Source organism: Diorhabda carinulata, chromosome 3, assembly GCF_026250575.1.
Source record: "Diorhabda carinulata isolate Delta chromosome 3, icDioCari1.1, whole genome shotgun sequence".
Lineage (NCBI taxonomy): Eukaryota > Metazoa > Arthropoda > Insecta > Coleoptera > Chrysomelidae > Diorhabda > Diorhabda carinulata.
The window spans coordinates 1,525,033-1,541,153 of record NC_079462.1 but is presented as its reverse complement, the minus strand read 5'-3'; the positions used below and the strand labels follow the sequence as shown (position 1 = coordinate 1,541,153).

General features: G+C 27.6%; 1 protein-coding gene across 1 annotated transcript in view; it reads left to right on the top strand.

The window, feature by feature from the left end:
* Positions 1–3,711: 3,711 nt before the first annotated feature.
* LOC130891949 (ATP-binding cassette sub-family C member 4-like) overlaps positions 3,712–16,121 on the top strand; it is a 37,469-nt gene continuing 25,059 nt past the window's right edge. Inside the window, exons 1-2 of the mRNA XM_057797067.1 lie at positions 3,712–3,985; positions 15,240–15,547. Coding sequence (XP_057653050.1) covers positions 15,474–15,547 — 74 coding nt within the window. The 5' untranslated portion in view covers positions 3,712–3,985; positions 15,240–15,473. The remainder of the gene's footprint in view (positions 3,986–15,239; positions 15,548–16,121) is intronic.

The following is a 16,121-nucleotide window of genomic DNA, read 5'->3' as shown; positions in this document are numbered from 1 at the left end:
GGATTTGGTAGAAAGAGAACAAAGTATATTTGTTTTAAACACCATCTGATTTCGATACTCCACTGCCATCTATACATGGAAAATGATAACTACATATAGAAATCTTTAAAAACATCGGACATCTAGTGTCTATTATATTTAAATCTTCAAGTGGAAGATTTTTAATACAATTTGACGTTAATATCATATTATTTAATTAGCTTTATTCAATATAAATATTTTTTTAATAAATTTTACTTAAAAAAAGTGTTTTGTTTCAATCCAGTTGGTAGTTTCATTGATAGATGGCGTTATAACACAGTTATACATTTAATTTTTATATCTATCACTTATTTTGATAATTATTAAATTTAGTTTTTATATAATTATATGAAAAATGAAGTATTTTGTTTTTATACAATTTTAATGCCATCTGGATATCACTAATAAATCATATTGCATTAAGCTTTTTCACATCGGTTGATAGTTTGACAAATAGATGTCACTACTCTCCATTTTTATGCCATAATTTCAATCACTTCGTTGAAAACTTGTTTTCCATCGAATAATTTAAAAATGTTTGTTATTTTCAATGAGATATATATTCAAACTTTATTAACATTTAAGAATCACTAATTATTATTACTTAGTTTTAAACCAGTTGGTAATAGATGTCACTGCTGTTTTTAAACTTATTTTTTCTGTCCAATTTCATTCAATTGAACATTATTGTCATAATTATTATTAAATTTATTTTACATAATACGATATTTACTAAAATATGTTGTTTATTTTCTATATAATCTGTAAATACGTCATACGCCATCTATACGTCGATAACAGTAGTTACGTATTTATGCTTCAAGCTATTTGTAAGTTTGAGAGGCTAGATTCGCCATTTTTTGTCCCAAATAACAAATAAAGTAGTTAATTTGAGTTTAACTCATATAATAATGAACGAAAGAAACTCGGTATTAAATTATATATGAAAAACAAATACTTGACAACAATAATACCCAATATGGCCGTCTTCTGAAATAACGTTCCTCGTTTTAATACAATTAGCTCTCGATTAATGATTGGTGGGTTACGTCTACCAAATATTTCTCAGCCAATCACACTTTCATAAATGACAAATGGCGTTTACATCGATTTAAATACAGGAATAGGTTCCGTCAGTTTAGTCATATGATATATATTATGAAATAGTTTGCTAAATTTAATTCAATCATTTTTAATTTATAATGGGATTATAATAACCAAAAGCTTTCAGTTTTATTATTGTTTCTTTTTATAGTAATACATATAGTGTTACAAATAAACTATTTATATCTGTTTTCAATACATCGCAATTTCGTATTATGTTTTACGAGGGGTGTTGGATAATTTTACCGGCGTTCGAAATTTGTAATTCGACTAATCATTTTCCAATCGAAACAAAAAAAACTATACCGCATATTTCATGCAATCCACGCCTAAATCATATGTTTCTAAAACGTCTAATAACCATGCTCGATCTATAATTTTCGTAGGATTGGTAACGGCCATTTATAAATGTGACATTGAGCTTTGTTCTCTGTAATTTTAAAATTGATATTGAATACACGTTACAGAACAAAATTGCTATTTATTAGTATTAAAATAGAGTGAAATATAGACAATCTGTATATTTTGAAGTGATCAAAATTCAAAATTTATAAATCCAAACGATTTAAAATCATATTATAACAACAGTGGGACATTTGAACTACTATTTGTTCGTTACCGTCGGTTTATGTAAATGCGTTTTAAAAATAAACATTTATGGTTCGCCATTTGCTTTTTTTTATAGTTTTTCAGGTACAATTTTACGACTTCAACGCGTCTTCTGCAAAACAATGAACGATGGTGTGTTCGCAAAAAAAACGGTGAGTTGCCAGTGGTAGACAGACACGTAAACAGCGTTAATGACTTTCTAAGAAATACTATTACGAGTACCAGTCGTTCGAGTCGATTTTTTTTTTCGCTTTTTGTAATAGAAACGTTCTAGATTTTAAAAACGTCTATTTTCTTTCGAAAATTATTAGAAAAAACTTATTTTAAAACATTTAGATGCATAAATAAATATTTATACGAAAAAATTGAGGAAAATAAAATTGAACGACACGGTATAAATACGACCGGTTCAAATTTAGAGCTCGCTTGAAACGTGTTTTCAATATAAAACCCTGTATCACGAAAAAAGCACGTAAACTTCTAAATTACCATTCCTAGAAAAACTGCTTGCAAAATTGTTGTGAAAGTATACCGTATACGAGGGTGGAATCATAAATTTTCTCGCGAGGTTTGATAAAAAACTTTTCACACAACCCTCGTACATTTTAACTTGAAAATACCAAATTTTGTACAGTGTACGAAAGTGTTAGTGCCTTCGAGTAATAATTCAATTCTGTAAATCTTAAATATGGGACAGACTGTATAATGAACCAACCGATTTTTACTGTAACTGTTTTTATTTGTTATAATCGTATTTTTTCATAAGAAATGACTCACCCGTTCTAACATTTTTTTTAACTAATTTAAAATTCAAAATACGACGTACCAAAATAATGTTATGACAATAAAAATTAATTGTAAATTCAGGTCTGTATGTAATTTCGTGTCAACGAGCATGACATTTTGAATAAATGATTATAGAATTCAACATACCTACAGAGTATTTTATATACTGTATAATAATAAAATTAATAAAAATATTTTGTCATATTCAATAATCTTGAAAATTCAAGTACGGATCTGATTACTTAAATGAAGTGAATATCTATTCGTTTTGTTTTACCAATCGTATTCATAAATGACAAATGACGTCTACAACGATTTAAATACAGGAATAGATTCCGTCGTTTTAGTCATATGATATATATAATATGAAATAGTTTGCTAAATTTAATTCAGTCATTTTTAATTTATATCGGGTCAACATACCTACAAAGTGTGTTACATACTGTATAATAATAATAATATCAAAAATATTATATCATTATTTAAATGAAATGAATATCAGTTTAATTTAATTCGTTCTGTTTTGCCAATCCAATATGTAAATGACATTTACAATGATCTAAATACAGGAATGGGTTCCGTCAATATTTTAGTTCTATGATAGGAACGATTTATTAAATAATATTTTGAACCATTGGACGATTAAGTATTCTTATAAAAATCAATTATTTTCGTAAAAAACTCTTTTTGATATACATTTCGTATTATGTTATACGAGGACAGTTGGATAGTTTAAGTTAAAAAACGTTTTATTAAAAAGATTGTATGACATTCAATAATCTTGAAATGTCAAATCCGGATCTGGTTATTGAATATTAACATCTGTCAGTTTTAGACTAAGTGAATATCTATGCAATTCAATTCCTCGGTCGGAAAAACAGATAAGAAAATAACTCGTGGAAAACAGATGCTTTGCGTCTGTATATAAATAGATCCACTTAACTTCAATCAAATATGCGGGATTGTGTACGTTTTGAGCCGCAGGAGTAATGACATTGTTAAAAATATCGATCGAATGAGAAAAAGAAGAATAGATGTCAGCTCGAAAGCGATCCAAATATCCAACTGCTTAATCCAACCCTGCGTCGATATTTAATCTTTGATAAAAAACGAAACCCCAACAATAAATAACTGTATATATGAAAATTAATTAGATTTTTTTCGTAATTTTCTTATTCGAATCTTTATTATAGTTGAATATGTCTTAGAAACTGACTCCCTTCCATCGAGCTGTCTGCCGTCGCTTGGTCAATTTATAATTGTTACCTCCAAATCCAAACTAGTCGTTTGTCGTCTTTTCTGCGGTTCGGAAGTGAGTGGAACGTTTAATGCGCATGCGTAGGTGTAGTGCGCGTGATTACTACCGCGAAAATAAAAAGTTTTTAAACAGTTATAGGACAGTGAAGTTTGAATTATTTCGGGTTTGTGTTGATTTTTCTGTGCAGATGTTCCGTTGAAATTCAAGGTTAGTATAACAAAGATTTCTATATTAAATTTGTGATGTTATCTACCGAGTTTTGTGGATTTTTTTTTAATATTCCTTTTTTGGTAAATTTGAAAAAATCCTAACGGTAATATCTTATATTAAAATGACACGTGATCTTGATAAGAAAATTGTTAGAGTGAAAAAATGGAGAAAATTTTCGTGAAAATGGTTTTTTTTGAACTTAAATCTCTTTTTAATAAAAAATTCTCGAGATATAATGTTTCAAAGTCGATCTTATATTCTATTCTACTGGAAAAAATTAAAATATGTTTTTTATTAACCCTCGTAGATAAGTGTTAATTTTTTTTTTGATTTACGTATTCTTTGATAAAGACTACACAAAATTTAAGCAATAATTTTGGCCTATATGGTTTTTAAAAATCACAAAATTCATTTCCAAAAAAATTTTTCAATATTTTTCGGATCTCGTCCTCCTATTTCGCTTATATTTTCGAAACTTATCATAGTATCCCATTGTGTTCATACTTCACCGAAAACCGAACAATAATTTTATACATATTCCTTACAAATTTCATTCACTTTTTATCAATATTTCACGAGATACAGGATATCAAAGTTGATAGTTATTTTAAGTGGTCTCTATATTCAATTCTACTAATTAAAATTGTAACATCTTTTTTATTAACCCCCGTAGATAATTATTGATTTTTTTTATAATTCATACATCCTTTGAGAATGTCTACCTCGAATTTGAGCACTGTATCTCAAATATTACGGCCTATATGAATTTTTAAAAACAAACAGTTCACTTTAAACACATTTCTGATTAGGCCCCACTATTTTATTAATATCTTCCAAATCGTTGATTGTATTCTTTTATGTTTATACTCCATCGAAAACCAGATAATCACTTTATATTCCTCACAAATTTGATTCAGTTTCTATTAATATTTCCCGAGATATAGGACATCAAAGTCGACCTTTATTTTAGTTGTCCCATATTCGATTCTACTAATTAAAATTGTAACATCTTCTTAATTAACCCCCGTAGATAATTATTGATTTTTTTTATTGTTAATACATTCTTTGAGAATGTCTACATCGAATTTGAGCACTGTATCTCAAATATTACGGCCTATATGAATTTTTAAAAACAAACAGTTCACTTTAAACACATTTCTGATTAGGCCCCACTATTTTATTAATATCTTCCAAATCGTTGATTGTATTCTTTTATGTTTATACTCCATCGAAAACCAAATAATCACTTTATATTCCTCACAAATTTGATTCAGTTTCTATTAATATTTCACGAGATATAGGACATCAAAGTCGACCTTTATTTTAGTTGTCCCATATTCGATTCTACTAATTAAAATTGTGACATCTTCTTTATTAACCCCCGTAGATAATTATTGATTTTTTTTATTGTTAATACATTCTTTGAGAATGTCTACATCGAATTTGAGCACTGTATCTCAAATATTACGGCCTATATGAATTTTTAAAAACAAACAGTTCACTTTAAACACATTTCTGATTAGGCCCCACTATTTTATTAATATCTTCCAAATCGTTGATTGTATTCTTTTATGTTTATACTCCATCGAAAACCAAATAATCACTTTATATTCCTCACAAATTTGATTCAGTTTCTATTAATATTTCACGAGATATAGGACATCAAAGTCGACCTTTATTTTAGTTGTCCCATATTCGATTCTACTAATTAAAATTGTGACATCTTCTTTATTAACCCTCGTAGATAATTATTGATTTTTTTTATAATTCATACATCCTTTGAGAATGTCTACATCGAATTTGAGCACTGTATCTCAAATATTACGGCCTATATGATTTTTTAAAAACAAACAGTTCATTTTCAACGCATTTCTGAATAGGTCCAACTATTTTATCAATATCTTCCTAATCGTTCATGATATCTTTTTTTGTTCATACCCCGTCAAAAACCAGATAATCACTTTATATTCCGTACAAATTTCGTCGATTTTTCATTATTATTTTACGAGATATAGGATATCAAAGTTGATAATTACCCCACTTGTCTCCATATTTGATTCTTCTACTTTAAATTTTGAATAACCCTCGTAGACGACCTTCGATTTTTTTTTTGCATTCAAACATTCTTCGAAAACGCCCGTTCAAAATTAATATGTCAAATTTCGGTCTCTCAAGTTTGATTTTATTTTTCTTTTCTACGATAAATGTTCTGTTTCAAAATAATTATTTACTTATAAAAGACTACGTAAGAAAATTATAAACAAAATGGGTTATCGGAAACAAATAACAAAATATTCACGTTTAGTGTATCCATGTGATAACGACGCGAATCTATCAAGGTTAGCTGTGTAATTGCTATATTATCATTTATAAATGAATTACTGCACATCTATAAATTAAAAAAATAAATATATAATCATAAATTTACGAAAAATGATAATTTTTTTTGTGTTTTTTCAAGCAGAAAGTAATTATTGAGACACGAAAACGGAAGACTACTACAAAAAAGTGAAACTGTAGCTTGAAAATTTGTTTAAATGATCATTTTCGCGTGTATTCGATCAGTATATACATCATTATGAATATAGCTCCACGAGAAATCGACTGATGCGATCCATTTAACAATAATTCAATCAAAGTACACTAAATATCAAACAAATTAATTTCAAACCGTCTGAAAAATGTCTGCCACTCCCATTAAATCGCTTTTAGTTTGAGTAAAGAAAATTTATTTTAAACAAATTTCTGATTAGGTCCAACTATTTTTTCAATATCTTCCTAATCGTTCATAGTATTTTTTTATGTTTATACTCCATACAAAACCAAAAAATCATTTTATATTCCTCACAAATTTGATTCAGTTTCTATTAATATTTCACGAGATATAGGATATCAAAGTTGATAGTTATTTTAAGTGGTCTCTATATTCGATTCTACTAATTAAAATTGTGACATCTTTTTTATTAACCCCCGTAGATAACTATCGATTTTTTTTATAATTCATACATCCTTTGAGAATGTCTACCTCGAATTTGAACGCTGTATCTCAAATATTACGGCCTATATGATTTTTTAAAAACAAACAATTCATTTTCAACGCATTTCTGATTGAGTCTCACTATTTTATCTATATCTTCCAAATCGTTGATTGTATACTTTTATGTTTGTACTCCATCGAAAACCAGATAATCACTTTATATTCCTCACAAATTTGATTCAGTTTCTATTAATATTTCACGAGATATAGGACATCAAACTCGACCTTTATTTTAGTTGTCCCATATTCGATTCTACTAATTAAAAATGTAATATCTTCTTAATTAACCCCCGTAGATAATTATTGATTTTTTTTATTGTTAATACATTCTTTGAGAACGTCTACATCAAATTTGAGCACTGTATCTCAAATATTACGGTCTATATGATTTTTTAAAAACATATAGTTCATTTTCAACGTATTTCTGAATAGGTCCCACTATTTTATCAATATCTTCCTAATCGTTGATTGTATTCTTTTATGTTTATACTCCATACAAAATCAGATAATCATTTTATATTCCTCACAAATTTGATTCAGTTTCTATTAAAATTTCACGAGATATAGGACATCAAAGTCGACCTTTATTTTAGTTGTCCCATATTCGATTCTACCAATTAAAATTGTAACATCTTTTTTATTAACCCCCGTAGATAATTATTGATTTTTTTTATTGTTTATACATTCTTTGAGAACGTCTACATCAAATTTGAGCACTGTATCTCAAATATTACGGTCTATATGATTTTTTAAAAACATATAGTTCATTTTCAACGTATTTCTGAATAGGTCCCACTATTTTATCAATATCTTCCTAATCGTTGATTGTATTCTTTTATGTTTATACTCCATACAAAATCAGATAATCATTTTATATTCCTCACAAATTTGATTCAGTTTCTATTAAAATTTCACGAGATATAGGACATCAAAGTCGACCTTTATTTTAGTTGTCCCATATTCGATTCTACCAATTAAAATTGTAACATCTTTTTTATTAACCCCCGTAGATAATTATTGATTTTTTTTATTGTTTATACATTCTTTGAGAACGTCTACATCAAATTTGAGCACTGTATCTCAAATATTACGGTCTATATGATTTTTTAAAAACATATAGTTCATTTTCAACGTATTTCTGAATAGGTCCCACTATTTTATCAATATCTTCCTAATCGTTGATTGTATTCTTTTATGTTTATACTCCATACAAAATCAGATAATCATTTTATATTCCTCACAAATTTGATTCAGTTTCTATTAAAATTTCACGAGATATAGGACATCAAAGTCGACCTTTATTTTAGTTGTCCCATATTCGATTCTACCAATTAAAATTGTAACATCTTTTTTATTAACCCCCGTAGATAATTATTGATTTTTTTTATTGTTTATACATTCTTTGAGAACGTCTACATCAAATTTGAGCACTGTATCTCAAATATTACGGTCTATATGATTTTTTAAAAACATATAGTTCATTTTCAACGTATTTCTGAATAGGTCCCACTATTTTATCAATATCTTCCTAATCGTTGATTGTATTCTTTTATGTTTATACTCCATACAAAATCAGATAATCATTTTATATTCCTCACAAATTTGATTCAGTTTCTATTAAAATTTCACGAGATATAGGACATCAAAGTCGACCTTTATTTTAGTTGTCCCATATTCGATTCTACCAATTAAAATTGTAACATCTTTTTTATTAACCCCCGTAGATAATTATTGATTTTTTTTATTGTTTATACATTCTTTGAGAACGTCTACATCAAATTTGAGCACTGTATCTCAAATATTACGGCCTATATGAATTTTTAAAAACATATATTTCATTTTCAACGTATTTCTGATTGGGTCCAACTATTTTTTCAATATCTTCCAAATCATTGATAGTATTTTTTTATATTTATACTCAATCGAAAACCAGATAATCACTTTATATTCCTCACAAATTTGATTCGGTTTCTATTTATATTTCCCGAGATATAGGACATCAAAGTCGACCTTTATTTTAGTTGTCTGGTATATTTGATTCTACTAATTAAAATTGTAACATCTTTTTTATTAACCCCCGTAGATGATTATTGATTTTTTTTATTGTTTATACATTCTTTGAGAACGTCTACATCAAATTTGAGCACTGTATCTCAAATATTACGGCCTATATGATTTTTTAAAAACAAACAGTTTATTTTCAACGTATTTCTGAATAGGTCCAACTATTTTTTCAATATCTTCCAAATCGTTGATAGTATTTTTTTATATTTATACTCAATCGAAAACCAGATAATCACTTTATATTCCTCGCAAATTTGATAAACTTACTATCAATATTTCACGAGATATAGGACATCAAATATGATCTTTATTTTAATTGTCCCATATTCGATTCTACTAATTAAAATTGTAACATCTTTTTTATTAACCCTCGTAGATAATTATTGATTTTTTTTATTGTTTATACATTCTTTGAGAACGTCTACATCAAATTTGGGCACTGTATCTCAAATATTACGGCCTATATGATTTTTTAAAAATATATAGTTCATTTTCAACGTATTTCTGAATAGGTCCAACTATTTTTTCAATATCTTCCAAATCATTGATAGTATTTTTTTATATTTATACTCAATCGAAAACCAGATAATCACTTTATATTCCTCACAAATTTGATTCGGTTTCTATTTATATTTCCCGAGATATAGGACATCAAAGTCGACCTTTATTTTAGTTGTCTGGTATATTTGATTCTACTAATTAAAATTGTAACATCTTTTTTATTAACCCCCGTAGATAATTATTGATTTTTTTTATTGTTTATACATTCTTTGAGAACGTCTACATCAAATTTGAGCACTGTATCTCAAATATTACGGCCTATATGATTTTTTAAAAACATATAGTTCATTTTCAACGTATTTCTGATTGGGTCCAACTATTTTTTCAATATCTTCCAAATCATTGATAGTATTTTTTTATATTTATACTCAATCGAAAACCAGATAATCACTTTATATTCCTCACAAATTTGATTCGGTTTCTATTTATATTTCCCGAGATATAGGACATCAAAGTCGACCTTTATTTTAGTTGTCTGGTATATTTGATTCTACTAATTAAAATTGTAACATCTTTTTTATTAACCCCCGTAGATAATTATTGATTTTTTTTATTGTTTATACATTCTTTGAGAACGTCTACATCAAATTTGAGCACTGTATCTCAAATATTACGGCCTATATGAATTTTTAAAAACATATAGTTCATTTTCAACGTATTTCTGATTGGGTCCAACTATTTTTTCAATATCTTCCAAATCATTGATAGTATTTTTTTATATTTATACTCAATCGAAAACCAGATAATCACTTTATATTCCTCACAAATTTGATTCAGTTTCTATTTATATTTCCCGAGATATAGGACATCAAAGTCGACCTTTATTTTAGTTGTCTGGTATATTTGATTCTACTAATTAAAATTGTAACATCTTTTTTATTAACCCCCGTAGATAATTATTGATTTTTTTTATTGTTTATACATTCTTTGGGAACGTCTACATCAAATTTGAGCACTGTATCTCAAATATTACGGCCTATATGATTTTTTAAAAACAAACAGTTCATTTTCAACGTATTTCTGAATAGGTCCAACTATTTTTTCAATATCTTCCAAATCGTTGATAGTATTTTTTTATGTTCATACTCCATACAAAACCAGATAATCACTTTATATTCCTCGCAAATTTGATAAACTTACTATCAATATTTCACGAGATATAGGACATCAAATATGATCTTTATTTTAATTGTCCCATATTCGATTCTACTAATTAAAATTGTAACATCTTTTTTATTAACCCTCGTAGATAATTATTGATTTTTTTTATTGTTTATACATTCTTTGAGAACGTCTACATCAAATTTGGGCACTGTATCTCAAATATTACGGCCTATATGATTTTTTAAAAATATATAGTTCATTTTCAACGTATTTCTGAATAGGTCCAACTATTTTTTCAATATCTTCCAAATCGTTGATTGTATTCTTTTATGTTTATACTCCATCCAAAACCAGATAATCACTTTATATTCCTCACAAATTTGATAAACTTACTATCAATATTTCACGAGATATAGGACATCAAATATGATCTTTATTTTAATTGTCCCATATTCGATTCTACTAATTAAAATTGTAACATCTTTTTTATTAACCCTCGTAGATAATTATTGATTTTTTTTTATTGTTTAAACATTCTTTGAGAACGTCTACATCGAATTTGAGCACTGTATCTCAAATATTATGGCCTATATGATTTTTTAAAAACAAACAATTCCTTTTTTATCAATATTTCACGAGATATAGGACATCAAAGTTTTTTCATAACGTTTTATATCTAATAATTATAGAAAACTTCATTATTAATCAATTGTTTAATAGATTTATATAAGTAGGAATTCATACGAATTAAAATAATTTGATAAGAATATCATTTGAGTTGTTTTGTTATCTTTTGATAGCTTTTACTACGAAATAATATTAAAATTAATAGCTAATATAAGGCATATATACATCCATCATTATTATCAATCAAATAATGATAAGATTAATGATGCATTCATGTGACGAATAGCCTTAAAATAAAAGTTATTATATTATTATATAAAGTGACTAGATTATTCGAATTTTATCGTTGCACCTCGTATATATACCACAACGAGTACTACATAAAAAGAAACCAAAAAACCACCCCGAACCTACCCTCAAAGAATAATATTTTCCGTATATCAGGGTTGTTTACAAAATAAACCATAATCCGAATAAAAATGTCCCCATCTCCCCTAACAAAAATCTACTGCAATTATTATTTAAAATATTGGTTGTATTTTGTTATATGCTATGATCAATATTTAATTTAATTTTATCAAGTGTTCAATTCAGACGAGTTTTATGGTATAAATAAAAATTAATAACCCCCGTATAAATAAATTTAATCTAATACTTTCAAATTATATATTAGTAATTTTTGGCCGATTAATTTCATGTTTACTTTGTTATATTTGTAATTATATACATTTAGTGTTCTTCTTCTAGTTTCACTATCTATTCTGGCCTTGTCTTTAATCTACAGCCATCTATATGATTCAGTTAGTTACACAATTCATACGAACCACAAATTAAATATGTTTTTACACATGAAAATTTTCATAATAAATTAATTTACCTGGAATAACTGTTTTAAAAATAAGAATGTCGTAAAATTCGTTCGCGGAATAGTATTAAGTGTTTATACATCAGGAAGTACGAAACATAATTCAATCATAACAATAAACATTAAATTACATTATTGTTTTCGAATTGGAATTTTGTGTTATATATTTCTATGGTCCGATACGTCAAAGAAGATTTCAATTTATTATATTTACATTCTTATTCTCGAGGTATAAAAATGATTCGACGTTCCGTTCGGTTACGATCGGCAATCACTAGTATTAAGTGTTGCCAGATTTGAAAATTTTACTTTAATATGGAGAATTTTTCATGAAAAGAATTTATCGAAAATTTTGTTGACTGTGATAGTTTTCAAAACGATTCTTATATTTTTATATATTTTGCATTCAATATAAACATTTTAAAACTAAATTTGCAATAGTTTAAATTTTCTAAATTTATAATTGAATTTTTTAAGAGTAATTTTAAAATTTTTAATAAATGTTAGGTTAGGATTTCTTTTCTCCATATTTTCTTTGTTTTATTTTTTGTTATTTAAGTAATAAATAATACGATTTCGAAATTTTAATTTTGTAACTGAGTTTAATTATAAATTCGGCAAAAAATGAAAAAAATTATACTAAAAAATAAAATGGACAATACTTTTAAACACTTAAATTAAATAAGAATAACCTATAAAAAATTATTTGAACAAATAAATATTAAAAAACAATATATAATTTTGTTTTGCACAATATGGCAACGCCGTGTCAGAAACCATCTTTATATGATGTACGACGTACTATTCGATACATATAATGAAGTTAGCCGTGTGGGTGTTGAGAAGTTACCTACCTTACCAACACGTCTATAGTCACAGGCTACTTTTTATAAAAATTTTTTTATTATTCTTTCATTTTATTGACTTAAGATTCAACGTATCTTACAACGGAATAAATTTAATTATGCCGGCGGTTTCATTTAAAGAATGTTTATTACAGATAAACGACTGTATACAACCGTTTAATTAAACAACGTGATTCATTAGGACGATTGTACACAAAGAAAAATAATTTCTATACAAAAATTATTCAAAATGGCGTCAAGAATATTTCGATGTGTGTTTAAATGAAAAATTAGCATTACGTATATTCTCTAGATTGCAGAAATCGATTTGTATTTATAAAATTACTGTAAATAGAAAAGAATGAGGTTAAATATTAAATTTACTTAGTACCACCGTATACATTCAACGGTAACTAAGTCCAAGGTTATTAGTTTGTTTAATATTACGAAACGACGTCAAAATCTCGGATAATTATATTCAAAATTAATCAATTTTCAATTGAAATAATGTTATTGAATGTTGAGTGTGTTAGATATACAGGGTTAATTGTTTTGAAGCCAGTTCGTGTTGTTGAAGAATTTCAACCAACTTTATATATAAATTAATGCGGATAATTGGAAATAAAACAACTTTCAAATGCCTCGACGTCGTACGTATGTGCTAAGTTGGATTTATAAATAGATTTCAATAACATGTGTTTGAGAATTCATATTGATTCAAGTGCAACCTTCCTGTAATTCAATACGGCATCTTCCTTCACAGATTATGTTCGAAAAAAAATTAATTCCTGATTGATTTCACTTATCTACGAGGATGGTACAAAAAGTACCTGGTTCGATAGAGAAAACACGGAAATTTTGTTCATTTTTTAACGTAAGACGAGTAAAATATACCTGGTTTAAAAGGCGTTTGGTTTAAACAGGCTACCAGACGTGTACTGAGCCGTTTTTATACCCCATTCGTTTTCCAATTCCAAATATCTTTATAAATATTAATCGTAGTCAGAATCGTCTGTATTTAGAGTCGTTTTTTGATTAAATTATTGAGGGTTTTAAAGAGGGTGATACCAGAAATTGTAGAAAGTAGTCTGGCAGGAATATTTCGAAGAAATTATGTACATACTCTTTCCGACAGCTTCGGTCAATTGAAATGCATTTATGTTTACGATTCGATGTTTTTATCGGTGAATAGTGGAGATGATGAGTCCACGTGGACTGACGGTTTTCATCTATAGGTGAAAAACACCGCAAAAATTCGGTTTTGTTTCTATTTAGTATCACCAAACAACTTTACGACGCTGATTTTGTTCTATTGTGAACGAACGCGGCACCCATGTTGTACACAGCTTTCTCATGTTGAAATTTCCGGTTAATATACACTTTTTGAAATGTCTACTATGTCTAGTAACTCACGCACTTCAAATCGACCATCATACAATGGATTTTCCTCAACATTTGGTTAACCACTGCGTTGTTGGACTCCGTACATCGTACAGTCTCGTCTAAACAATTTTTTTTCGGTCCCTTCGTTGTTTTTCGTCGACTAGATTATAATGATTAGTAGAAATATTTTTCCGCTAATTATACCAATCGTTTTTTTTATACAACACTTCAATAAAGTCAATTTATTTGAACCTTGTAACAAACAATTCAATAAAAGTTAATTATCTCCGTTCAGTGGTACCCGTCATATATTTTTTTCGAAAGGGAATTTGTTTCGGATCCTAATCCGCCATTATTCTTCTTAGATTATACCGGGCGGGCAATTAAAAACGACCTTAGGCCAAATAAAAAAAAAGACACTTAGAAACGCGTGGAAATTAAAATTAAAAAAAGTAATTCGATACACCCAAATCTCCAGACGTGGTTCAGAGTTCGTTTCGTACATCTTATTTACCAGATTTAGTTTCCTCGGATTATTTTCTGTCGATAAATTGGTTTGGTGAAATTTTGGAAGCACCCTCGTATGTAATTTTTTTTTTTTTGGTTAAAACCACACAATCGATACAAATTTCCGGTTTTGTTGTTAAAAAAATGGAACCATATGTAGTATATAAACATTTATTGACAGTTTATTATATTAAAAGTTTATTATTGTTTCATATTTAAATATTGTTACTGAGAATCGGTTTACCGTTTTTTTTTTAGGTTATAAACATCTGCGGCTACGCGTAGCAAGCACCGGCGGGTCGAGAACAAACTCCAGATCGCAGACATAAAAGGATTTAACCGGCGTTAAATAATTTCTTCTTCTTTTTAGAATGACATTATCGGAATTTTGTTTATATTAACTTTAATGGGTTCGTAAAATTTTTATTGTATTTAGATTGGTCGGGGGCACGTGTTATTACATCGAATTCCACGGTTTTTAGTAAAAAAATTATGGATATAGCCAAAGAAAATTACAATCCGAATCCTAGAGATTCGGCGAATGTATTTTCCGTCATGTTTTTCACGTAAGTATTCATATTATACTGAAAATTAATTATTTTCTATGTACTTTGCGTAGTCCATAACTAAAAACGCGTATACGAGGTGTTTTAAAAAAATAAATATTTCTACTATGATAAATTCAAGTATTTATTCGTAATTATACGATTATTAAAAATAATTTACGTACTAGCATTAATATAAACTTCAGTAATATACCGGGGTCGTTCGAAAAATAACTATATTTCTAGTTATATATCTGCAAACAGGCCAAAAGCTTCATAGTTTGGAAACGAAACTTATTTGAGACATACTGTATATTTGAAGCGATTTCATGTAGATATTTTAAGAAAAATTGACATTCGATATATTAGATTTAATCTTGTGTCGTTATTTATAACAATCTTATCAACATTTGTGATTTCCCCTGTATGTATTTCAGGAAATTTTTTTTTGAAAATACGGGTTAAATCAGAAGATATTCACCGTATCGTTAACGAGTCTTCCCATTTAATTTCAACAATTTGGCATTCGGCCATTTTCTATGCCGTTAAATCTATTTATATTTGTCTATGTTTGTTGACGAACGGACTAAAATAT